The sequence below is a fragment of the Phasianus colchicus genome, chromosome 10 (genome assembly GCF_987193195.1).
Source record: "Phasianus colchicus chromosome 10, bPhaCol1.hap1.1, whole genome shotgun sequence".
Lineage (NCBI taxonomy): Eukaryota > Metazoa > Chordata > Aves > Galliformes > Phasianidae > Phasianus > Phasianus colchicus.
The window spans coordinates 17,614,803-17,642,350 of record NC_143445.1 but is presented as its reverse complement, the minus strand read 5'-3'; the positions used below and the strand labels follow the sequence as shown (position 1 = coordinate 17,642,350).

The window sequence follows — 27,548 nt, the reverse complement described above, 5'->3', positions numbered from 1 at the left end:
TAATCTGCATGTTGCATTTATTAAATACATTAAAATCTGCAATGTAACAAAACATTTCCTGCATACGAAATTCAAAACACCATTTTAAATGAACAAAAGATGGCTCACTTCACCGCCACCACCCGAGCGCAGCGCACGCGGCCCCACGCGGCTCTTCTCTCTTTATTTGACGTTGTTCACAGACTGATACACGTTACAATAAGAGTGCTGGATAAAAACATGAGGTACGAAAGTGGTTCGAAGATTATAGGTCATGCAGATCATGCTAGACAGCAAAGAAAGGTGTGAATGAGGAAACACTAAATAAAAATACATAAAGAATGTGCATTATAAAATAAAAAAAAACAATTACACAGCTTTGCTTCTTTGGTTACAAAGGAGGTTGAACAATTTCACAGCTTTTTATTCCCACCCAAAAAAAAAAAAATTATACGAAATGTCAAAAAGCGGAGGAATCGTGGCAATTTCTCTCTATCAGAAAGTAGAAACAGAAATGAGCAAAGTTTTCTTCATCAAAATAGCCCATCCATTATTTATTATATCACAAGGACTGGTGACTACCTGTACAGATGCACTATGCTCTTCATACTTACACTCTATACAAAATTTACATTCCAGCTGGATCTTCACTACCGTAAATAAATACCCAAGGTGAACTGCCATTAGTGTTAGAAATATGCCAGGATCCTTTTGTTCAATTATTGCCTAAACATTTTACCTATTAAACGCAATCCCATCTATCGTTTTACCGATACATACATTTATCAAAAAATTAAAAAAAGTTCTGTGACATTGTTCATGAACATTATGAAAATAGCAGCCCTGTAATAAATAAAACAACATAAATGAAACTAATGTAGGCAAATGTTACTTATATGGAAAGGACAGTGGCTCTCGGGGCGAATCGATGCTTCTCACGACGGCGTTGGAACCCTGCGGAGCCGCCGGGACGCCACAGCACCCCGGCCGTGCAGAGCAGCTCCGCCATCACCTCCCTGCGCCCGACGGCAGAACGGAGCCCAACCGCACTTTGCCACGCATCGGGCAGGGAAAGCTCTTGTGGGATGATTGTCTAATACTGAGAAGGCCAAACACGCGACAGAAGCATGGCTACTCGCTTTCATATAAAGTGGAAAGAACATCAGTGGCACACGAGGACAGACTGCTCTCAGGTTTTCTGCTTTGAAACGAGGCAGGAAAGCTTTACGCTGAGGAGACATTCGGCTGCTGCGGAGGCTGTGCTGGCTGTGCAGGCTGCGCTGTCACCGCCTGCGCCTGCAAAGTGCTACTGGGATTGGCCTGTTGGGCTGAAAGTTGGGATAACTGATCATTGTTTGAAAGGGATTTCAACAGTGCGTTCTCTCGTTCAAGTAAAGAGTTTCTTTCAACTAATTCTTTTATTTGTTCCTTCAGAACTTCCACTTCTTCTCTTACTGCGTACATCAGATGGCTTTTCACCAAATCCTGCGGAGAACAAATCAACAGTTACACTGCCTGGAAGAGCACTTCCATCCCACCCCACGCCCAGAATTCTCCCACTGCAGCAAGCGGTAAGGCTGGAAAGCTGAAGCACTTCTCCATGAAAATACAGAAAAACTTGAGCTCTGAGGACGATTAGCCCAGCTCCTCAATTCAGTATAAAGCAGCCCTTACACCAAAATCTTTGCTTCCGGCACTCAGCAGTGAGCTGTGGCACGCAGCAACTCCACACCTACAGTCACTGCAACCCGATCCTCCGCCCAAGCACAGAGAACGCCCACAGTGCGTGAGCAGCACGAGCAGATGCAGAACTTCTGGAAAGGCTTTTTTGTTACATTACACATATTTACCATCCAAACTGTCATGGTTTTATGTTTTTCTGATTTTCAGTATTCCACATCAAAACATCATGTACTGGAATTAAAGTGTTAATGCTCCCATTCCAGGTACCCATCCCTACACATTACGGAAGTCATGGATCTGACCCTTCCGGTGGGGCGGGCTCTTACTGCCTGGCAGTGGGTGCTGGAGGTGCTTTCCCAGCCGTTCCAAGCTTTTCAGGTTTGACTCGGTCTCGGGAACTCTCTCTCCTATCTTATTTATTAGTCTCAACTTCAATTAGATTGTACTATATTGTGTTATCTTGCGTTCCGATATCATAGTTAGTAAAATAAGTTTTCCTCCATAGATTGTTGCCGCTGTTCTTTTTTCTCCCTTCCTTCCTTCCCATTTTGTGGGGCCAGGCGAGGGGTGGGGAGGGCAGGGGCCAACTGCCCCCTGTCACAGGCATAAATTGATCTAGTTAATTCCATGACACAAACTAATAACACAGCAGTGACCTTCAGGCACTATCCTTTCTGAGGGCCTCATACATCAGCCCATATTACATGCTCACACCGATCTTTCTGCGGTGAGCGCCGCAGGTGTGCGGCACTGCAGCACGTGCAGATCACTGCTGCACTGTGGGGTTCTGTCTGCAGCCTAACAGAGGTGACAAAGCCCACAGCTTGAGCTGGCCAGCCTGAAGGAAAAGATCAGCTCCATTCCGAGCAGATGAGGTGGGAGCCTGGTGTCACACAATGCCACCCACGGAGGGGTACAAGAACCAAGAAATAATAATAAATAAAATATAATCAAACTAGATATAACTGACACTGAATGGAATGCAAAGCATGGCACAGAGAAGTAACAAGATAAACTATTAATGAACCTCACTAAGAGGTGTGCTATTTTCAGCACCCTCTGAAGTTCAATCAGCTTGTTTGTAGAAATTTACACAAAAATTAATTTTAAATTGCTTTAGGGCAAACAATGTAGGTGAGAAGCTCTTAACACTAGAAGTTCGTGGTTGTCCCATACTTCATACTGAGAATTCTTCTTTTTTTTTTTTTCCCAAGCAAAGCTCTCTGTCTGACCCAACTGAAGGGATATTACAGACACATGGAAAGACAGCACAGCTGGGAGCGTGCATTCAGCCATGAGCCTGGGGCTTTACTTACCATTGCCTGTTCTATTTTGTTGTCAATGGCAACAACGCTTGCACCAGACGCGCTGTAAATATAAGCAGAAAACTTTGTTAGAGCATTACTGCATCGTTTGTTTCAAACTATGCACCTGTTGGCACCCACAGGATTCCCGGAGCATTATTTCCAAGGCCAAAGCTGCAGTGTCTCACATCCACACAGAGTTGTGTGCCATCCCCCTCCCCGCACAGCACAGTTGGAGCTCCTAAGAGACATTGCACCTTCAGTTTATCATTCCTCAGAAGAGACGTATGACACCCACAAGCAGAACAGCGCACTGGAACAAACAATAAATTAGCTGCTTTCATTCCCTGCCTCATTTTCCAGCTACCTTTGCTGGGGAGAAAACAGATTCATCGCTACTCATGGGGTCCTCACCTCTAGTTTAATTTCCACTAAATTGTTTTTTAAAAGCTCTGAAGAAAAAAAAGTTTCATAGTGTTTGTCCTCCAGCTCCATTTAAAATTACTTCCTATAAAAAATATTCCCATCAGCACTGCCTTTACAGCTCTGCAACCGAGCAGCAACAGCTGATAGCAGAGAGTTGCCCGTGTGCGGGGCTCCACGAGAGCACTGCCCAGACAGATTTCAGTGCATTCTCAGCAGAATGCCTCTAACCATCTGAACGCAGTGCGGGCAGTGTGAGCAGCCTCACTGCACAGCCGCAGTACTGCAGAGCAGTCTGACAGAACAGCTCCATCACTGGGACAGGAGAGAGGTATTCACTGCAGACACATGGCGTTGAAGTGAACCTTTCAATCCCACATTAGGGCAATTCAAGCCTTCCTATGTTTAGGCTGTTTTCAAGCCACCCTACTGAAACACAAAATAATCACTTTTAACTCTCCAGAGTCAGACTTGTGGGGCCAGAGAGGCACTGCCCACTCTGCAGGCTGAGCTCCCCATTCGGAACAGAGCTGCAGTCCATCCCAGGGCACATTGCAGGGCATCGGCTCCCCCAGCAGCATGCTGCCCTCCCACCTCACCTCCCAGCGATCCCACTGCAGCCCACAGCCCCATGCCTGGCACAGGGCTGCAGCTACACGCTGCATGCGATAGCTGCCAACACGCTGCCCACAGAGCGAGCTGCTATCAGCACGGTGCAGCCATGGCACAAAAAGCTGGCGTGCAGGAAAAGGCAAGGTTTGCAGCCAGGCTCAGAAACTTACCTCTTTACAAATACGTAACACACACTGAAATCACACTATAAGGAAAACTTGCTTATTGCTTTCTACAGTGAGTAGCAGCAGCATGCTCAGAAATATTAGTTACACACAGGAAACCAAACCCAGCTGCTGGAAGAATACACTGCTCTTTGGACAAGTCCATTTTACCCAGGCTCACAGGAACACCAACACCGATCACTATACAAAGAGGGAATCAGCTTTTGAGACTGAGAAAGTAACAGCCTTCATGGCTAAACCAACAAAGCCTGCATTCCATAAGTAAAACGCTGAGTGTTTAACAAGAAAATTGCTCCAGGTGACACAGGCCCGACTTCAACACCCCTACACAAATGCATGTAGTATGGGAAACAGGCAGGGACAAATGAACTGCTGGCCTCATCTCAGCACCCTGGTACGACAGGCTCAGCAAGACGTGGGGTGTTGGGATGGACGGCTCAGGTACTCAGCACAGCTGGGCAGGAAAGGAGAGGAGGTGAGGCAGCCCTCTACATCAGGGAAGGTCCGGACTGCATGGAGCTTGATCATGGTGATGAAAGGGTTGAGTGCCTCCAGGTAAGAAGCAGGGGAAAGATGCCACAGTAGGAGTTTGTTATGGACAATCCAACCAGAACAAAGAAAACGACAAGTATTCTATAAGCAGCTAGCAGAAGTGTCACAATCAGTATGGCAGAAGGAGGGAACTCAACACCAGAGAAGGTCAGGCAGCAGGTCAACCTGAGTGCCATCACACTGCAAACATTGGACAAGCAGGTAATCAGAGCCTGTCAGCATGGATTTGTGAAAGGCAAGTCCCACCTGACTAACTCCATCTCCTTCTGTGACAACATGACCCACTTCAGGGATGAGGAATGGCTGCTGAAGATGTTTTCTCAGACTTCAGCACAGCACTGATACTGTTTCCCACAGAACTTCTCCAGGAGAAACTGCCTTACAGACGGACTGCTGTTCACCAGGTAGAAACCCGGCTGCATGGCTGGGCCCAGGTCGCTGTGAATGGAGTTAAACCCAGGGAGCTGTACAGGCTGGGGGCACTGCAGCTAGAGGTGCTGCCAGCAGCTGCCTGAACACAAAGCCAGCGCATGCCTGCGTGGCCAGGAACATCCAGGCCTGTGCCAGAAATAGTATGGCCAGCAGGACCAGGGAAACGACATCCCTGTTCTCAGCCCTGGTGGGACCGCATCTCAAATACTACACCCAGTTGGAGTCCCTCACTGCAGGAAGGATGCTGGGCTGCTGAAGCACATACAGAGAAGAGCAGCACAGCTGTAAGGGAACTGGAAAACAGCTCATGGGCAGAGGCTTGGGTTGGAGGTGGCTTCAGGGCCCTCCCCCATGTTCAACACATAAGGCTGTACCCATGTGGGTACCCACCTCTTTTCTCAGTGAGGAGGTACAGGATGCGAGGGAATGGCCTCAAGATCCACCAGGGCAGTTCTGGTTGGATGTGGGCAGGCACTGGGATGAACTGCCCAGGGCATCCCTGGGGGGCTGGGGCTGCTTGGCCTGAATTCCCTGCCCCAGGGGTACATCGGGTGCCTGCCTTCTGCTGCAGCTCTATTGAAGCCACACTATCACTGGCTATCAAACAAGTACCTGTTTCCCCAGGACAAGCAAACTTTCTACAGTTTTACATGAAGCTCTGAAGATCAATTATTCAATACAACATAAGAATTGATCTCAGAGGCAATGCATGAGTTTTTATGAAATATCTGAACTCGTTAGGGGAAAAACAAGACCTGGGTTAGTTGAATTGGTTTGAGATTTGGACAGGGATGTACAACGTGGCTCCTTCATAGTCTTGATGAGATCAAGCTATGCTAACAAAATAAACAATTTTTCCCCCCCCGTGTATGAGGGTAGTCACATTGCCCATGCCTACCGTGAGAAGCAAATGTCAGAAAGAAATGGAGTCCTGATATTTTTGTTATCTTTTAAAAATTTCAGATGGAGATTTAAGACTTTTAATTTCAAATCAGGAAAGCTCCACCTGAAAATAACTACCAATAAGGCTGCAATCAAAGCACGAGATGTTACACTGGCCATCCCCCTCAAAGAGGAGCACCTCATCTGACAGACAGGTGCAGCATGGGGAAAAGAAGTTCAACACAGCCTGCCATGGGGAGACCTCATCCAACTCACTGCTTTCACATGAGAAGGATGTTTAGCAGCAACATGCAAAGTACACATCTCACACATGATGAGAAAAATCCACATCCTGTGAACTTACACTGTGAAAGTTTAATCTTTCATACAAATACACAGTGGAAGCTTAGTCATACTGCCTGGAATTCAAGTTTACCAAAAATAACAGCTATGTTTTAGGAAAACCCACCTGAAGATCCTATGCTACCAGTGCTGCCCTGGGAAAATTCACAGAAGAGTCATCATCCAGATTCATGAGAAAATGCCAAGAAAGCCTCAATTCTCTTGTCAGCCTTCTCTGTACAGGCACCAGAGATGGGCATTATGCTGAGCTCTGAGCAACACCATGTCAGAATTCAGCAGGGAAAGCACCTGCACACTTCTCATGAGCATCTCAGTAACAACGAGTATTTCACTGACATTCAATGGCTGAATGCCCTCAGCCCCCTTCCCTGCCCCAGTGTGTCCATGAAAAATACCTATCTCTGTTTCAACTGATATTTAGCAATATTTTACTGTCTATTCTGACAGCGTGTGGTTAGCTTTGCTGGGCTCAAACAGCCCCAGGAGATGGCTGCTCACACAAGGAGAACCTCCATTTGTGCAGAACAGAACAACTTACCATTAGTAGGAAGATCATCTCCTACCAAATTCCTGAGGTTCACAAACTAGCTTTGAAGGAGCTGCAGAATGCAATTAAAAAGCCTGCTTGGGCTTATGTTGTGCAGCATGGGAACCCCTACATTTTAGAATGGGGAAACAAAGGCATTCCAAGGAATTCAGAAGAATGCTTACTTTTATCAGGAAGTGTTCAACTGCAAAGACAGGAGGATACCTCCACAAGAAAGCACTTACATTGCTGTACTTCCTTTTTGTAAACACCCCTGTATTCCACATTTCCAGTACTTGTTTTGGACATTATACACAAACCTAGGATTTGCAAAGCCTGCATCTTAATTGCAAACAATTTTTATCGGTTTTGTTTCTTTTTTGTTTGTTTTTCAATCTGCTTCCACATCTTAAGAATCAACGGTTTCAAGTAAAGAGACACCAAAACAGAGAAACAAGCAAAGGATAAACCTCTAAGTGTATTTCTGGCTGCAGTGCCAAAACCTTATGCAAATCCCTACACTTTGTTTCACTGCTATAAGGGCCGCCCTGAACCCCAGCGCCGACACAGCCCCACACACACACAGGGCAGCAGCAGCAGCTCATGCTTAACACACAGCATTGCTCTGTACAGCTCCATCCAACAAGGCAGAAGTGCTTTTTCAAACCCTGCCCAATGCCAGAACGTCAACAAAACCCAGCAGGATGCATTAGTACTGCATTCAGCCAGAACTGTACCATACACAAATTACTGCCAAGCAAACTTGGAAGGATTCAGTTAAGTTTTGGTGAGGTGAAGAGCCTTCTCAAGTCAAACACAGTTGTTACAATGATGACACCGTTATCAGTGCTCAAATAACTGAACAAAATCCACACTCCTTAGAGCTTGCTAAGCAGAAGTGTTGTGACAGGCCAGAGCATCACAAGACATGGAGCCACAATCACTAAGACTTAACACTAACAAAAAATAAACCTTAAAAATCATTAAAGCGTGGGGAAGAACCAGCTCGCAGCTACTGATGAATTAGTAATGCATCTCTGACAAGCCATATCCATAGCAAATATGACTTTGTCGTACCTCATTGCAGTTTCTCACCATGAGTTCAATGCCAACACAGCAGCTTTAATTCCTCCTCATCTCTTGTGATGGGTCACATTTGTTACCCACCTAGCTTAACTGAAGCACAATACATGCAAGCCACAAAGCTTCCTTCCCTTGCCCCGAGCCCAAAAGATTTCAGCTTCATTAAAATTGTGTTTAAATACACCATTTTCACACCTTGTTTTCTGAGACAGCACTTAAGAGCCACAGTGACAGTTTCCTTTCTCTGGGGAAAAAGAAGCTGCAAACATTTTAGCGAATGCCAGCTAACAGCTGACTAGCATTAAACTCTTTCAGTTACACATTGTTTGATGCATGCATAATAGAAGGAGGAAAAAAAGTCAGAGCATTTCAGACTTGTTCAGTTTCAAGCTTATGTACAAATATTTCAATTCCATGACTGCTCTCAGACTTCTAAGCTGCAGAAGTCTGATATGAAGCTCTGAAAACAAGCAACACTTCTGCACAAATGAAACGATGAGAATCTTGCATAGAGCAAAGCTGTTCATGCATACCTCAGCATGTATGCACCCCATACTGAAGCATTCATACCTATCCCAGAAGGTCTTTGATTCACGTAACTTGTTGAAATGGAACGCTTGGTAGAATGCAGTTGACGGATTCCTACGAGATCCAAGAATCAAACAGAGATATTGAAAATGGATACATAATAAAAATGCCAGCTCTTATTCTACCTGCATTAAAGGAAGTTACCTATCCAGACAAATTACACTGATGTCTGAAAGTTACAAGAGCTCAGTGACTAAAACCCTTACAGTTTCTATGGGTTTCTATTAGAGACACTGATTAAAAAAGTCATCCCCAAGCCCTATGGGTATTCACACTATTTCAAGTTGCTTCTGTAAAGCAAGGTCTGCACTGTAAAAGCTATTACTGAAACACCTCCTAGCATGCTGACTGCCTCCTGCAGGTAATCTGTGTAACTAGTGCTACAGTTCCTACATACATATACAAATTCAAGGATATCTTCCATGTTTTCCGTAGCATTTCACAGAATGTCTCTGCAAACAGCACCCAGTATTTCTGTTCCACTTCACAGTTCTCTTTATATTGGAAACACAAGAGCTCTCATACTGGGCCTCTGAATCAGAGAGTATGTCACATCCAAACTACGGAAGATTCAGTTACTTACAATTGCAAAACAGATTAAGTTCAAAGTGGAAGAGAAGTTAAGGTAGCACTATGTCTGTGAGCACTTCCCCATGCCTTGCAGCCTGCTCACTGCTCCCCAGCACAGCTGGGGCACTGCCAGCCCTCACAGCACAGTCAGGAGCTGCTCTGAGAACCAAACACTGCAGCACAGACTCTGCCACTCAATTCTTCTGCCAGCCTGACCCTCCTTGCTCAGAAATATTTGCCCCACAGATAGCAATAGTACCAAAAGTGCAATCTGAAGATCGCAGCTACCAGAGGACTCATCTGCAGGCTTGTTGCTTACAGTATATGAAATGAAGCACAAAGTCAGAATCCTTCACTGCTAGCAGCTGTGTCAGAGCATTACACTTAAGCTTAAGAACTCTTCTTCCAGCACTGCAGTTTATCCTCACACTGATACAGCTACAGCACAACTGCAGAACATGACTCAGCAATCTGTAGAAATGACAGTAGTTCATGCTTTTTTATCACGGGTTTTAAAACAGAAGATTACACCAACATTCGAAGGTACACAACAAGAGCACCTCTTAAATAACTTGAGAAGAGCTGTTTTAAGTCTTTCCATTTAAGAACATCAAAGCAGCAGCACCATAACAGAACTCTGTCTGAAGCTATTTGCTTCCCAGCAACCTTCCAAGGTCAGTAACGCCACGTATCAGCGACAATCGCAGGGTTTGTCACTCCATCTCCTCCCTTCGCCCCTCCACGCACATCCGAATTCAGCCTGAAGGCTGCTACAGAAGTGGCCTGGTCAAGCTGACAAATACCATGCTCTCCAGTTAGAAATTCTTAGGTTTTCAGAAGACACACGACATGTGACAGTCAACTAATGACAGGAGAGCAGTATGCAGTAACACAAAAGATAAAGGGTATCTGAGTGATACACGGACAGCATGAGAAAGCAATTGGCATCTGCAAATAAAACAGCCTTCCTGTGCTTACAGGCAAGATGGGGCCCAAGCTCTTCTAATTCACTCGCCTGAGGCATGTGAAAATTCTCTTCCTCAGAGAGCAGCTGTAAACAAAAAGTCATTTATCTTCCAACATACATTTACTTGCAGCATACAGAACCATGTTGCTATTGCTAGGTATGAAAATCTGTGACTTCCAACCACAGGGCCTGTCTTTCATCCGAGCTATTTTTACACCGACACCCAATGCGCAGCGTGCTTCTACTACACTTAAGAAAGCATCCAGAAAGGTATGAAGGTTTCTCATTAAGCTCTCACTTGTATATCTTGCTATTGAGATTTTTTGGTGTTGCCCAGATAATTAAGAGAACTGTTTCCACTCCATAGCTAGATCTTAAAGTAAACCCGCAGCGGTAACATGACTGATGGCTGACATGCAGGCCTGAGCTGACATGGCTGAGTTTCACCTATTTTTAACCACACTAAAAGTAAAGGGCTAGAGAATTACTAAAAGCTCTCCAGTTTGATGACTTAATTGAGCAAACTGCGTACAGAAGTAGTGTAATCTACAGCCACATAACAGCCAAAATGTCAGAAGCCGTTTTGACACCCTGTGTCTGGCCCAGGACCCAAAGGCAGACCCCTCGGCCCCAAAGCACACCGCAGTTGTGCGCACCTCCCAGCAGAGCTCTGCAGCCCGAGGGCCGCGCCAGCACCGCACAGAGGGAGCACGCCTCAGCCACAGCAGTGCACCTCTAGTTCTTTCCCCAGCCTGCAGAGGACAGCAGGTGCCGAGGGCACACGGTCCCAGTCCCAGAGACTGCCACAGGCAACCAGCATAGGAAGATTAAACATTCAGACCGTATCCTACTTTGTAAAAAAGTCTCAGCTCCTCCATGAAGTCCTACAGATACCGCACTGGTTTCCTTTGCACACTCCACTGTTACTGTTCCTAACCAGTTCTAAGGTGACAAACGTGACCTAAAATTAAAGGACAACAATTTTATCAGTTATGACAACTCTCAGCAGCAAGCCTCCCTTTAAAGGGAAATCTAAACCATACCCAAACTCTCCCCTCACATTTGGGAGCACGTCCTCCTATTGCTGCTAATCAGGACAAGCATACACTGAATTCAGACTCTGCTCCATAGAACTCTGCCTGGAAAGCTGGCAGAACTTCAAGCACCCAGACAGATGCCTTCCACTGAAATAAGGGCACTGAGGCACAGCCCCCACTGACACCAGGCCTTTCAGCTGCTGCACCTTTGGAGGAAGGCCGAGAGCATCAGAGCTCCCACACAACCAAAGGGACGTTTGGGTGACCAGCCAAGGGCAGCAGCTGAGAGCCACAACCAGAGGAACTCCTGAGCAGTACCACATCTCCTTTGAGGTGGCAAAGTACAGAGTTCCCACTTTGCCACTTCATGCAGTTCTGTCTCAATATCACTGACTGTAACGTGAACAGGGATGATGGAGAAGACAAAAAAGGCTAAAATACCACCTTTGAGCATGAAGAACACAAGGCTAACAGGTCAGACAACCATGTTCAATACCTCTGACAAAAAAACAAAGCAAAGTAGGATCATTCATTATTGAGCAAAGCAGCATGGGGCACCTTTTCAGAAATTTACATCAAATTCCTTATGAGAAAAAAAACAGGCCTCATATAGACAGAATACAAGATATAAGCATAGTATTATAAAATTAGCAGAGCTTTTAATGCCACCTTGCATGACACTTCTGTGATTAAGATGCTGGTTTACACAAAGAAGGTCCAACTGATCAACTACTCTCCAGGGCCTCCTCTGAGTCTGTTTTGGGATACTTTAATCCACAACTTGGACAGTGGAGTACAGACTATCTTTACAATTGCAGATGATCTGCAAGCACTCAGGACAGAAGGAATAGAATTCAGGAAAGTCTTGCCCGACTGGAGCAATGATCTGAAATAAAAAGGATGCAATTCAATACGGATAAGCATGAAGTAACAACAATCAGCTGCACAAGCATAAACCACGGAACGAGTAGCTGAATGCAATTTCACAGAAGAGAATCTAAGTCAAAAAAATAAAAATCTTGCAGAATATTAAACTTGCAATACTTCTGTCCTACATGGAGGTATACACATGCTAGCTGAAATCCTGTTTTATTTGGCCCTCCTGAGTACTTACCTTAGATTTCATGGACAGTTTTGGATACAAACTGTATCCAAAGGACACAAGCTCCCAAAGACCACAAAAAGATGTATTACATTCTTTTACTTCCATTAATCAGAATTGTGAGAAATTTAAACGCTGAAGATGGATGGAAGACAACTACAGTCTCAATGTAGTTTAAAGTAGCAGACATGAGAAATTTTTCTCCTTGTCAGATAAGTATAATCAGAGTACAGACATTACGGATTTTAACTGCAGAAGTAGTTTAAAACTATTTGGAAACCAAATCTGATCTTTAAACAGTAAAGAACAAAGACAACCTCTTACAAGAATGCTAGAACTCCCCACTGATTCTAGAAGAGATCAAGCAGCATTTGCTCCAAAAGGTTTCTGGCCTTTGAACCCACACACCCATCTCACAGTTTCTTGAGGCACACAGTATCACTGGTAAGAGCTTTAAGTTTCTTCCTTTGAATTAGGTCAACTCCTGCAGGAACCAAATTTAACCATGGAATAGAACAGAAAGCAGTAAAGAGCTTAGTTTATACTCTGAAATCAAGATGCCTTTCAGTTCCATTGTTTTGTTTTGGTAAGGTTTTTTTTGGCGTTAATCAAAGGGTAAGCATTCTAAAGCAAAGTTCTTATTTACACAGAGTTCAGACAGCAGCATTAAGCTTAAGAATAGAACATATTAGTAAAACATCCTTTACTCTTGTGCTCCTACTCTTAGAAGTAAGGCCATTAATCATACAGTGATGCTCTTGCATCAGAAGGATGGAAAATTCAGCAAGAGGGCTAGGCCTCTTTATTCTTTGCACAAAAGCTTATAGGAACCTGTAATTATGCCTGTAAATACAGGTGTTCAGCCATATTTATCAAAGCACAGAAAAGATGCTAGTATATTTTGTACATCAACATTGTTTACACAGCAGCAAAAACCACTTTGAGAAAAAAGCAACTTGGAGAGCTCAAAGATCAAGTCAGCAAGTAAACACATTCAGTCCCTATGCAATGGCAGGTAGTAAGGTAGTATTTAACAGCCAAGAGACATTACCTCGATTGTGCATAAGAAAACAACCATCTTATATGAACGTGACTTTACTGTGGCCATCAGTAAGGAATTCATGTAACAAGGAAAATTAAGGTACAGCCACCAACTGCCCAAGCTGATGCATGCTGCTGGACAGTAAGTGATTGCCTCCTTGGTTTCTGAAGGTTACACAGATGAGATACAGTGGTGCCCAGCAGTATTTGGAACACAAGTTGGTTTACAGCTCTGACCACCAGAAGGCTGTCTTTAACTCAGTTACCAGCTACAACTTGTGATACAGACTGATCATCACTGCTTTTCAGATGAAAACACATAGGGGGTTTATTCAGGAGCCCAACCTAGGGGGCACAGAGGTGTTGCCATTCCTTAACAGTAGCTTATCAGGGAACTCTGTGTGAAGTTTATGGTATTTCAAGATTATGTTTAACTTAACAACAGAATTCCTTCTCCACTCCTCTTTTAACAGACGTTTCATTTATACTCCTCCTGCAACCTTGGTCCAATGGTATTTCCTACAAAATACAATAACCAGAGTACAAAGCTCACACGAGAGACTTTGCAAAGAAGTGTGGTAAAGTCAATGTGGAATTAAAAAAAGAAAGGAAAAAAAAAGATTAAAACTCTGTTCTTTTGTGCATAGTCACACAGCTCAATCTACATACTTCTTTAAAGCCACTGTATTCAAAATACATATCCTGAAAAAGCACCAGAGAAGGCAGCACCAGAGAGGTGCACATAGTTTCAGGAGCACTGCGACTAGAGATGCTCACTCAGCCAGCAGCCTGCACAGCCATCGCTGGTACTCGTGGCTGCCAATGCTGCAGCTGGAGGGAGAGCAATCTGCACAGGTCTGACCTCTGGCAGAGGCAACATTAGGAAATCAGTCTTAATTCCTTAACTGCTTACAGTAATATATTTAATACAAAAAACTCTGTTGTTAATACAAAGTTCCTAACTGTAAAAAAAGGACAGATTCCTTATTATATAGTCCAGCTAGTACAAGTTGTTCTTTAGCTCAGGCATTCTATAAATACTTGCTTTACAGAAGCTAACCAGACCAGATGCCTCAGGTGCAACTATACCTAGCTATTCACTTACATCTACCAATTCCTGCTTGTAATTCCAGACTTTCTCTGATGAGCACCGCCATCTAATTCCTGTCTGACACATCTCTGGGAGGTATAAAAATCAGCACAGCACAACAGTATGAGAAATGGGACACTTCCCTTGAAGTTATTACAACCATTGAAAGCATGGGTGAAAACATCTATGAAGGAAGAGTTAGTTTAATTATACTGGCAAAAATTAATGGGGACAGTGGGACACCACACTTTCCAGACCCTGGGCCTTGGGTCATAGCAGGGAGGCACCTTGCCATAGGACATGAGTAATGGCATTCTGTAACTGTGCGAGGTTAACAATCATTACTTGAGCCAGCTTTTCTGAAGAGTTCAAATAGTATATTCTAATGTGAGTACTTGATATTTATCATGAAAAAGAAGCACATGCTCATTTCTTAAATTTCCATTTAAGATAAAAGTAGTTTGAAATTCAATGAAATTCCACTATTCCTTTTACACTAATTCAGTTCTCAATATGTAAGATAATTATACTGGTTTCTACTAACAGTTACCCTAACAAGCAGATAGAGTCTCTGTCTGTGATGACATTTATTAGCAATACTCAAGGAAGTTCAACAAGAAGTCTGTCTCTTCTCACCCCAAAAGATGAAAGACGACTGCTGGGCAGCTTGAGGTCTCCTGCAGTTATCCAGAACTAAGTGAAGTAGGTGGGTGTGAAGTTGGTGGAAGGTGGATGGCTGGACTAGATGACATTAGAGGTCTATTCCAACCTTAATGATTCTACGATAAATGCAGGAGTGTCTTCTTCTGCAACAAAACATTTACTGATCACCTGCATTAGATGACTTAGCTGAAGAAATCAGCTATTAGTTGCTGTAAGTGTCATATATATGTACATAAACACTATGTCATTCTGTGTGCAATGACATCCCTAGGCAGGGACCAAAGGCAATCTGAAGCACACGGTGCCCACTGCCACCACTAGGCCCACCCTGACCACTCTCCTGGCCCAGCCAGCATCCATGCAGCACACTGCTCCTACCACAAGGCTATTTTGTGAGGGCTGCTGCAGTTATCAGCCAGAGTGAATTTTCATTATGTAAACTCACAGCTGCATAACGAGTAACTGGACTAAGCCTGTTTTTAAGCTTAAACACATAACAAGTGCAAGATTTCTCAAACTAATCACTTGCCTTCTCACTAACTAAAGCTAATCTTAATTGTTGTAGGGAGGGTACAGCACAATGTAGTTCCGGAATCTTTGAAACAGCTTTGCAGGCAGCATCACGAAACAACAGAGCAGAAAACATCTTCCCGAAGAGACAAATAGAGATTAGAAGTTGCCAGAGTCAATGGCAACACCAAACATCTTCCTGTGCCCCAGCAAGGAGCTCCTGCCGTGATCAGGAACAGCCACAGAACAGGCTGATATGCCCCTGCTTGGGCAGACCACAACAAGCTCAACATAAAGAACACCTGGGAACACTTACACGCTGTGAACAAACACCTCAAACTTCACCTCACAAGGGATGCAGCATCTACTATCTGCTGGTAATTATCTATCATCTGCAGCATCTATTATAGCTTGCTGGTTAACATCACTGAGACATACCACTCTTTGCAAAATATCTCATCTAACGCAGCAAGCTTGGAGCACATTTAAAAAGTAGATGTCAACACCTCAGATGAAAGCAAGATGTAATAAAAGCAAAGCCAATCATTCTGAATTAAAAAGATCTACGTTCACTACTATTGCATTAAGTAAAAGACTAGAACAAAAGCTTTTAAAAGAATTTTGACACCAACTCTTTCTTCTCCTCAGCTCGGTCAGTAAAGAAGACTGCATTTATTAATACGTGTGAACTTATTGTAGAGGATTAGGCTCCTACTGCCTCCACTGCCCAGAAAGCAAAATTTCACTGAACCCACAGGGAAAAGGGAAAACCTCCTGTGATTATTGACAAGAGTGGTATTGCAGCAACTAAGTTACACACAAGTTACTGCACAGCAGTTTCAGAAGTTTTCCTGACTAATAAATATTTATCTCAAGATCTGTGAGAAAAAAGCAAGTAAAAGAAAACAGACCTAGACTCAGCAACATCCTCCCTGCCCATACTCACATGACATCAATGGGTAAAGCATCTTCTAGCAGAGGTTTTTTTTAAAAAAGTACTTTGCTTTTTAAAAAGAGATCAGAACCCAGACTGCGCGTGGCATACTTCAGTAAGCAGAATACTACAAATTTACTTCTTTGCCTTTTACATCATTTACAAATTCTTTACACCTTGTTTCATGCAAATCTGCACTCAGATTAAGTCATAACTGAAGCACTTTCAGTATGAAAGCCACCCCCTGGCTCACACAGACATCTTGGGGAAAGCACTCGTAAGGACAGACAAAGTGTTTGTGGGCCTTGCACCCTCCCAGCTGGAGCCAAGAGAAATGCCTCAGGCCCAGCCTGGAGCCCAGCACGGCTCTGCCCTCAGTGAGCTCTGCTGGGCCAGAGAAGGCACCAGTGGGAGCCCAGCAGCTCTGGGGCTGGGCCTTTAAACTTCATAACTTTCAAGAAGAAAGAAGAGAACCTCACACTGCATGTCTGGAGAACCAGTTCAGAAGACCGCAGCTCCAGCAGTCACTGCAGATAATTCTGTATTTACACAGCACGTACAGGAATAGAAGTGAACACGAGGCCAACAGCCTTCCAGAACTAAAAGAGACTTCAGCAGAAGGCTCCTATAGAATCCTAAGGAATCTTTATCAGTTCTGCATGTTAGCAAAGTTGGCATTTTTCAAGAGCAACAGATGCTACCTATCACCAGCTTCATAAACAAAGAAACACAGCTGCCTCAAAATGCAACATGCCAACATTCAAACACCCCATACCATAACAGGGAGCAACTGCTTTTTGCTGCAGGATCACATAGGGCCAAAAGAGGTTAACAGCAGCAAGAAACCCAGCCCCAGTAGTTCAGTAGCCATCCTGCTAAATATTGAAAAGCTCAACTTTTAACAAGAACTTTCAATATGCTCCTATGAAGCTATGACATTATTCCTGCCATACAAAACAGCATTCAGAGAAAAGCTATGAACACTTGCACAGCCTGAAGGAGAACCTACAGCAGTGGAGCTGCTTGAACTTGGGTGTGCAAGGTACAGAGAACCATTTATCTCTGAGCTGGTATACTACAACACACCAAAAACCAACTGCTTCCATCTGCGAGTTTCTTTCAAGTATTTCTCCCTTCTTCTTCCTTCTAATAACTATCTCATCTGAAACAATTATACCTCACTAGTCCTAAGGCTACACTGACTCGCTATTAACAAAGGCATTGAAATATTTAAACTGGGCAACGTCATTGCCAGGTGAGCAACCATGTTCTTCTGTTCAGCTGTCTTCTAACAGCCACAGCCCAGAAAGCAGCATGCTGTCAGACTGATCTTACAGAAGGTTTCTTACATGTATTACAGCAAGAATCAAATACAACCAACAGCAATGTTGTTGCATGGTCATTTGGTACCACCAACTCAAACATTCACCTCTGAAGTCCCATCCTCGCCATCTCTCAATTCCTGATTCCAGCACAGATCTGTCCATGTTACACCATCACCCACTGTACCAACGCTCAAACAGAAGCCCCTAGGACAGCAGAAAACTATTCACCTCCACAGCTGCCGGACAGTGCAAAGCTCTGATAAGCTTATGAACAAAGTGAAGACAGGGAAAGCCAATAATCAACAGCAATGCAACTCAAGTACTGCTTACTGGTATGCATTTTCAGAACACTCCCATTTTTCTTCACAAATACAAACCCGGGGCAACACAAAACAAGTTGGTAGCAAAGCTGCATTAGTGCCTGTTCCTCAGTTGCCTTTGTATTACAAACAAGGTCTTGGGAGCTCAGTTCCCCCAGTTATGTTTATCAGCAACAATTAGTACACTACACAAATAAGAGACTTAACTGAGCAGAGAAGTGTGTTGTGCGGGTCTGCATAACCAGCAGCTCAGCTGCTGCAGCGGATATTCACAATTGCAGCCATTCATTAGCATTCCTGGAATACAGCCTGCCCAGCTCGAGCTGGTCAGATATCTCTGGAAAGCGATCGACACCCCGCTCCTTTTCCAGCGCTCCCATAATATCTTACCCCCAAGTCTACCAAGCACGTAGGAGGTTTGCACAAGCTTTCTCAGTAACATTCTTTCATCACACACGACATATTTCTTTTCCCACAAGGGCAAAAAAAACAAAAAACAAAAAAAAACACAAAGCCAACTGAAACATGACACTTGTCAACTATGAATTTGGGCATATGGACATGAAGGTGAAAGAAGAACTGACATACACTGACCCTGAAACACAGCTACTACAGGCCTGCCTAACTTGGAGTCCCACTTCTGCCTGCTTTCACAGTATTTGGCAGATAACAAACTCAAAGTGCACTGCAAGGCTCACAGTTGCCTCACAGATTCTTGAATACTGCTATTTACTCTGCTAATAGCCACATTTAGAGAGGAAAATCAAGTTAAGTCACTCTGTAGATCTTTCATATTTAGTACAAGATGTATTTCTTCTTAATATCTTAGCAAATTAGTTGCATAAACTAAATAGTACAGCTTTGCTTCTTAAAAGAAGACTGAGATGTGCCAAAGGTACTTGTTTTTTCCCCTTCAGACCCCACCTCCCTTCCACCCACCTTGATAAGATTTCACAATTACCCAATTCTGCATCACTCAGTGGGTAATGGACTACTCAAAGCAGGAAATCAAAGGATTTTAGGCAAAATGCCTTGGAAAAAAATTCAGTTCTACATCTTCAGATCAAGAAGACAAAAATTTATCAGTCATACTATACACACCTCCTAACACCTCCATTTCTACCCTAGACACAGAGCAATTTTTAAAACAGTAGGTGATCAGGCAGGAACAACACAAAGAACTTTTCTCAGATGAGAAGCTGCTTCTCCTAACAGACCTCTGCCCCTCACTGCAATTCTCAGTTTGCTTCAAATGAAGCCCCTTCTCGAACTAGTTTTCCTTTAATGGAGTTCCTCTTCATGTTCCAAATGGTGAGCAATTTACTAGATGAAGTCAAGATACTTAGAGCTATATAGCATTTCTTTGTGAATTTTAGAAGATGACCATAAGATTAATCCATGCAAATTCATTTCCAAGTATGTAATGAATGCCTGAATACAGGAGAAGGTGTGAGAAGAACTGCAGACACCTGCCTACACACCAGTCCACCCTCCTGGCATGTACACATTAGGGCTGAAAGGAAAAACACTTTCCACAAGATTTCTAGCTCTCACAACCACAAAGTAAATCCTCTAAACAAAGCCAAGTGCTCACTTCCTGAACCTGCAGGCAGAGCAGTGACTCACAGTGAGCAAACTCCCATTGTGCCTTATTAGTGTTATCAGTGTCAACCCTCAGCCTATTAATGACACTTGAAGGTCTTCATTAACTATTTCACCACTGATTTCAGTCCATAAAGCAACTGGGAACGTGCCCAGTGATTTAAACATCTGGAAAGAAAAAAGACAAAAAGAGCAGACAAGCAATGGTTTTGCAATAAAGCCTTTTCAGCAAGTAAAGCAAATAAAGACAAAGTAGTAAAGCAGCACCCAAAAAGCAGCCGGGTTTTCCTTTTCTCCTTGGTTTGAAACCAGTGGAAGTCGAGCTGCTTCCTGAGGGGAGTGAGAAATAAGCTTGGGACTACATCTGCTACCTTATGTGATGTGCAGGCATGTTTAGAGTGAGCTCTCCTTGCCTACCAGCATCCCTAAAGAAAACTATTCCAGGCCAGCAGAGCCTCCCTGCCATTCAGCTCCACTCTGTACCACTCCAGCAAATGGCAAGCCTTTATCTCCTGGCACAGAAGCACGGAACAGAGAAGTCCACATTTCTCCAAAGATAACCACAAGTTGATTTCTCTACTGCACATCAGAACATGGCATGTATAGCAAACACAGCACACAGCAGCTGTTCCTGTTCCTCACTGCTGGCTCTCGTGGCCACGCTTCCAGAAGCGCTTCCTTAGAAACTTAACACTGTGTGAAATAATTCTGCAATTCTTCAAAACAAAAATACAAAAATAATTTTAAAAACACCACTGCTCAGGATATGCTGCCTAAGGCCTGTTTCACCAGTGCCCACCAAAGGTGTCCCCCCTGCTGCTAAGTTCTCCTTATCATGACATGAAGTGATCCATTTGGCACAGTCACATCTGTTACTATGAATTATATGAACATTTGGGATTACAGGCTATGCAAAATGAACATAAGCCATTAAAGTGACTAAAATTATTTCTCTTCATATATTAGGACATTAGAAAGCGACCAGTTTGAAGTCAAACCTTCTCAGCACAAAGAAAAGACTGTCAGCAATCTCCCAAAGGTAGGCACATTCAACTGCAGTCCTAGTGGCTAACTAAAGCTGTACTGCTTTAACTGGAGCACAGCTGCCCACAGCACTGCTTCTGCTTGTATGAGTGCCTTAGCAGAGCTACTGCCCCAAAGGTGCTGCCAGAGCAGCAGAGAGCACAAGGCCTGCATCACCACAGATATAATTCTTAAGAAGACTGATTTGCTTGAGGTGCCTTCTCCATCCTATGCCCCACCCCCACACACGCAGCAGCTTTACTAAAAGCACTCCAAGAAACACTGACAACATTATCTTACAGTCCGACATTCTTCCCAGGTGAGGGAAAGCCTATAGGACAATTTAGCACATCAGAACTTCCCATAATGCTGTCATTCCCATCTCTAAAAATAGAAACAGGAAAACCCCCACTCATATTTTATTCCTCCAAATTGCAGTAAATCCAGCAATAAACAGTAATGATATTAATTCAATGCTCAAATCCTGCTTTCCCTGGAAGTTCTTCCTGAAAGGAGCAGTCAGTTCAGAGCACTTTCAGCCACTGTGCCACACTCAAGAGCAGTCTGCAAGGCCTGTGAGAACCAAAGAACTGGGTGCACCCTCTCTCAGGCCCTTGGCAAGTTTGCTCATATTATGTATTATATCGTAAAAATCCGTTCCTATTTTCCAACTAAGAAAGCATTTGTCTGACGCTGTACTTCTCCACTGTGTCTACATCCTCACCCAGACAAGCAGAGTTAAGTGGTAGTCATTTAATTCAGAGAACTATTATCTCTAGACCTTACACTATGTTAGCACATCACATATATCCAGATGCAAGTACTCTCCTTACTGACATGATACAAAATGAAAGTTTACCAGCAGGGTAAGAAAACAGGACAGTGCTAGCAGCATGCCATGTTCTCCACGCACACCTCACCTGACAGCCCTAGGACAGCAACATGCTCATCTTTAACAACAGGGCAATGCAGCAGTGGAACACTACTTTAACTTTGCTGTCATTTGCCTGTTTCACAGTAAGCTCAGAGGAAAGGAGTGAACAGACCTCCTCACACTGTGGGGAAGGAGATGTAGGAGGGGTGACTATTCTCAGTCCGTCTTTGATTCAGAGATTACATTACTTGTGCACTAAGCAGCTTTACGGCCACTTTCTGCCAGCTTTGAGAACAAGAAGTACAAAACAGTTTTTAGGCAAGCAGTAAATTGTACACTTCAAAGAAAACTCTACAATTTCAGTTAAGACTTCTTGAAAATAAGAACTCTAAAAGCACCTTAAGAAAAGGTATTTTTATAATGTTTTAAAATAATTCGTACCTGTCTTCATCACCATCAACAGGAATAGATATGCCAAACACAGAGCTGGCAAGACTGTTCATAGGAGTACTTGCGGATAACTGAAGAGGATTTGCTAGAGTGTCTGGAATGGGAGGCTTCACGAGAGGTTTAATTTCAGCTGTAAGAGAAAGTGGTGGCTGAGGTAGGGGTTCCGATTTTCTTCTAGTATCATCAATCTGGCCTACTACAGATTGAGCAGGAGCCTGAAACTGTCCGAGGTTCGACTGTGACAGATTTGTAGGTACATTAGGTGCACCTTGTATCAAGGAGTGCCCGACGTGCTGTTGCTGCTGGACAACACCGGTACTTCTGCTGACAGAAGTGTGGCTAGGCAGCTGTGACTGAACCAGAGTAACAGGGACATTTGGCATAGTAACAGAAGTGGTAGACACACTAGGCACACTTGTACCGGGCACAACTGCAGGCACGTTCTGAACTCCAGAAACCACGGCATGGGGAGCACCAGGCACGCCAGACACTTGACTGCTTCCACTCATTTGATGCTGAGTCACGGATTTCTGTTGCACAACCCCTGCATGCCCAATTCCTTGCTGCACCACACCTCCTGGCTGCTGGACAGCAGTCTGACCAGCTTGTGTCTGGCCACTTTGCATAATTCCTGATCCCTGTGCAACTGCTTCAGCTGGCTGCGCTGGCACCCCCATCACCGGTGCTCCCCCAGGTGAAGGGCTCAGGCCAGTCACCTGTCCCACAGGCAGGTTGGAGGCTGCAGTACTTGGAACAGAGCCTGCAGGAGCCTGCTGAATAGCTCCTTGTGGCTGCATAATTGTCATGTGTTGCATGTATTCAGACTGACCAGAAGGTTGTGTTGGCAGTAGGTGCACCGGTGGAATCTGGGACTGAGAATAAGTAAATTGTTGAGGCTGAGTCACTGGTACGCTTGCTTGCTGCACCTGCTGCTGTGCCACAGGAATGCTTGGCTGGCCCATCGTTACATTTGGAGGTGCTATGCCTTTTCCATTGGGTCCAGTCTGTGCAACGCTCTGCGCATTTACCTGTGGCTGTGATTGCTGTGGCACCATTATCTGCTGATTTGCTACTGAAGCTCCAGAAAACATAGACTGAGCAGTACTTTGAGGCATGGCCCCACCTATGGGTTGTTGCGACTGCTGTTGTTGCCCAATGACAAAATTAGGTTGCTGTAGAGAGGCCTGGTTCATCTTCTCTGTCTGGAGCAGCTGTGACACAGCAGGAAGGGAACTGTCAGCAATGGAATCAGGGCCATGTGCCGATGCTGGCACAGCTGAGACGACGACAGAACCTCCTGTGGCACCAAGCCCACTGTCCCTCTCTTGAGCAGCCTGCTCAAAGGTGCTGCTGTGCCTAATGCAATCTCCAGTCCTGCCCAGGACAGCACTGCCATCAGAGTCCCGGTCATAATACTCCATACAAGTCCATCGTCCTCGCCTGTAGGGTTCCCCAGTACCGTGATCCAGCTTGATCACTCTGAAACGTGAGCTGCATGCGGCAGCCACTGTCTGAGCCATTGTCCCAGGTGCAGAGGGCCCCGAGGAGGGCAAGGCAGGTTGAGAACCACTGCCTCCAGCGCCGGCAGCTGGCAGGGGCACGGCAGAGCTCTTGGGCACAGCCCCCCCATTGGGGACCACTGCTGGTGGCACAGCAGCTCCCCCACCAGCAGCTGCAGCCAGCTGCCCGTCCAGGAGAAGGTTGGGAGAGACGCTGCTGGGAGTTTCAGCCTCACCCACGTTGTTGAGAGTTTCTTCAGAGGAGCTCCGCTCACAGACATCCTCAGGGCCATAGTCGGTGGCTCGGGAAACATCGAAGATTTCAGAAGACACATCCTCGGTGCGGGACTCATCCGGGTCATCCAGGCTCTCCGTGTCCTCGGTAATGCTGCTGGCCACCTGCGCCGTGGTCACGCTGGTGATCTGGAAGCAGCTCTTCTTCTTGGCCGGCATCTTGGACATGCTTACTCCTCTCGGAGGGGCCGGGCCGGCCAGGTCGGGGGAGCGCGGCCCACCGCGGGCTGTCAGGGCGTGCGGGCCGACTCCCGGCCGCTACCGTACATCCTCCGGCGGCTTCCTGCGGCGGGCGGCGGGCCGCTGCGCTCCTCCTCTTCCTCCCGGCCCGCAGCCCTCCTCCCGCCGCCGGGACGCGGCTCTCCTCCCCGCCGCGGCCCCGCTCCGAGCGCGCCGCGTGGCTTCCTGCCGGCCGAAGTGGGGGGGGGTGGGGGGAGGGGGCGGCCGCAGACGCGGAGCCGCGGCCCGCCCCGCGCGAGGGGCCCCGCGGCGGCCGGGCGAGGCCCAGGCGGCCCCGCGTCCCCCCGCCCTGCTCCGCGCTCTACCTGGAGACCAGCGCCAGACGCATCTCGCTCGGAACCGGCCCGCAGGCGAGCCCCGGGCGGAGAGCCGGCTCGGCGGAGACGAAGGAGGAAGGACGAGTGAGATCGGCCCCTCCGCGACGGGCGGACGCCGGCCGCCCCGTCGCTCCGCAGCAGCACCGGCAGCGCGGGCTCCGTCTGCGCCCCGCTCGCCCAAGATGGGGCTCAAGTTCTGCCGCGCTGCATGCCGGGAGGGCACCCCGCCCCCCCACGCTCGCCGCGATGACGTCACGCGCAGCCCGGGCATTCGTTCGGGAGGGAGAGAGGAGGGATGAGGGCCGCGGGCGGGGCGGGCGGCGCCCCCTAACGGCGTGGAGGTCCATCTGTCCCTTCCGTGCTATTTTCCAGCGTGATGCTGCATCGAATGCTTCTCCGGCTTGAGAGAGATTACTGCCGCTGCACCAGCAGTCTAAAAACTCATTGGTGTTAGAAGAGCTCGCACGTGCCTGGCTGAGCCCGGTGCGTTTGTTGGGCTCAGGTGTGCAGATGGCCTCAGCCCGGGGCAGACCTGTTCCTTTTGTTCATTTTGAGGTCCTCACCAGCTGTGAGCTCCAGCTCAGGAAACACAGGGAAGGGTGTTCACACTGCTGTCCACGTGCGCTGCTGGCGTGCTCTGATCACTCACAGCATCACAGGACTTTGTGAAGGGACCTCTGCAACCTCCCAGCAGTTTCCTACAGCAGCCGCGCAGCAACGTGTCCGGGTGGGTTTGGACATCTCCACAGAGCGAGACTCCCTGCCTCCCTGATCAGCTTGTGCCAGGGCTATGCCACCCAACGGCCCTGTATTTCAGGCCCTCACAACCTCCGCCCAGGAACGTTCTGTTGGCCATTTTCATCCCATCGCACCTCCTCGCTCCTCTGGGAGGAGTTCTGCCCATGACCACCCAGGTCTCCGTTTCTTTGCACGTTGCCATCGCTTTCACCACCTGGTGAGGCGGCCCTGGTAGCACTCTGCAGGCAGCTGGCAGCGTCACTTGACCAAATGTAGGAGATGGCCAGAGGTTTTTCTCCATTAGCCTCAGACCCACATTTCACAGTCTGTGTCCTTGCAGATAATGAACCCCACATTTTCAGCATCCTCTGTGCAGAGGACCATCCCTGCACCACAGACTCTTACAACCCTCAGGGTCTGCCCTTCTGCAAAGCACTCTGTGTGGCACTGCCTCACAACTTCTGTGCAGCACCCCAGCTCTCCCTGTCTGTGTGCATACAATGTGCCAGGACTGTTTTCTTCTCTGCTTAGCACTCTGTCTCCTTCCTAGCTTTCTTTGTGTTATTATGAACCTCATTCAGCATTCTGTTTCTCCTTGTACTTGATCATCCCTCATTATTTCTTGCCTTCATATCCTTCCAAACCCACCTTCTAGAATTCCTTTGTTCTGCATATGTTAGAAGATGATGGGCTGACAGTGCTGTATCCTTTTTCCTCCTTGCTGATTTTGAATTCCTATCTGGGCTCCATTTCTAATTCTTGGCTCTCCTTCTGATAGAAAGGAGCCTCCACTCCTGGTGATGTGTTTTGCCAGGCAACACCTTCTGGAACAGCTTCCACCAGGTACCCACTGGAGAATAAAGCGTATTCTTTATCTTCTGCTTGCTGCCATCTGTTTCACTTCCTCTTGCCCTCCGATTGACTCTGCATTCTTAGGATTCATCTTTCCTATTAAACCCTGGCTTTGAAGAGGAAAAAGACAATTCCCCAAACTTCCCCAAACAATGCCTCCCAACTAAGTTCCCTCCAACGTTCATTCCTTTGTTTTCTGCACCTTCTTCACAGTATGATTTCATATACACCAACATTAGAAAGGAAAGGTAATGTACAGAGTACAATATATTTAAAAATTTGGAATATCATCTCAACACCAAATCACAATGTTTAAATGTTAATTTTCAGCATAAGAAACGTGTTATGTCCGTGAGAGTGTATTTTTGACATGGGATGTAAGGTGTCAGACCTTATCCCTGCCATTAGTGCAGGAACTGTTACTCCTTGCTCTGCAAGCCAACCAGGTATCATTTGACACAGGAAAGGAACTCTGTATTGGAGGAGTCCACTCTGTGAACTGTGTATATATGAATGTTCTAATGTAACCTGAAGTGTAATGAAGAATGGCCAATTTGGATGACATTTTGCGTGGTCTGGCAAAGGAAAAAGAGAGATTAATTAGGGGTAAAATAGGCAAGGGATGAGGAACAAAATGAGCAAGATAAACTGATTGACTAACAAAACAGAGAGGTTTCTGAAAAGTCATACATAAAAATTGCTACAGCCCACGACCAGGTTGGCCAAGATACACACAACGGCCTTGGCAGCATTACACTGATAATATTTTTGCAAGGTGGAATTATTGCTGAACAGTATTTTAGTACATTGGGCACAAACATACTGATATTTTTGTTAAGTGTCAAGCATGTATTTGTTCCTCTTTTGCCTGCAAGAAAAACATCTGCTGCTGTTCATTAAAAGAAATTCCCACATGATTTCTATTTGCGTTTATGTGAGTGTCCACTGTACACAACTGTAATATTTTCTGCATGTATGTGTGATGTTCCTGCTGTGCTGAGATCTGCCAGGGGTGGGTTTAGCAGGCGATGGGGAGGGCAGCACAGGTCAGTGTCCCTGTGCTGGATTACAGGTTTGTGTAGTTCTTCACAGTCTGCATCCACTTCTACCATGAAACGTCTCAGTGAGAGCATCACTTCAGCACCAATGAGAAGGCTAATGGTATATAATATAATATAATATAATATAATATAATATAATGTAATGCAATGTAATGTAATGTAATGTAATCTAACATAATCTAACATAACACAACATAATATAATATAATATAATATAATATAATATAATATAATATAATATAATATAATATAATATAATATACTTGGGGGGCTGCAGGTGAATTTACATATGTTGCCATTTAAGGATCATGTACCTGTCATGCAAAAGGCACACATCTTTCCCACAACTCAGCAGTGCTATCGTAGATAACAGAAGACCAAAAATCAAGTTCCTCTGCCACAGAGTCAGAAACTGACCACCGGAATG

General features: G+C 45.6%; 1 protein-coding gene across 2 annotated transcripts; it reads right to left on the bottom strand.

Annotated features, from left to right (window-relative positions):
- On the bottom strand, positions 1 to 24,344 carry TSC22D2 (TSC22 domain family member 2). 2 transcript variants are annotated; one of them, XM_090147548.1, is made up of 4 exons: positions 22,112 to 24,344; positions 8,595 to 8,666; positions 2,979 to 3,030; positions 1 to 1,464 (listed from the first exon to the last, which is right to left on the bottom strand). In XM_090147548.1, exons 1-4 carry the CDS (start codon positions 24,079 to 24,081, stop codon positions 1,204 to 1,206), a joined length of 2,355 nt encoding a protein of 784 aa, XP_090003674.1. In that variant the 5' UTR covers positions 24,082 to 24,344; the 3' UTR covers positions 1 to 1,203. The 2 variants fall into 2 exon arrangements, with proteins under 2 accessions (XP_090003674.1, XP_031459479.2); XM_031603619.2 differs by lacking the exon at positions 8,595 to 8,666 and having other exon boundaries at positions 22,112 to 24,343.
- Between the last annotated feature and the right edge of the window lie 3,204 nt (positions 24,345 to 27,548).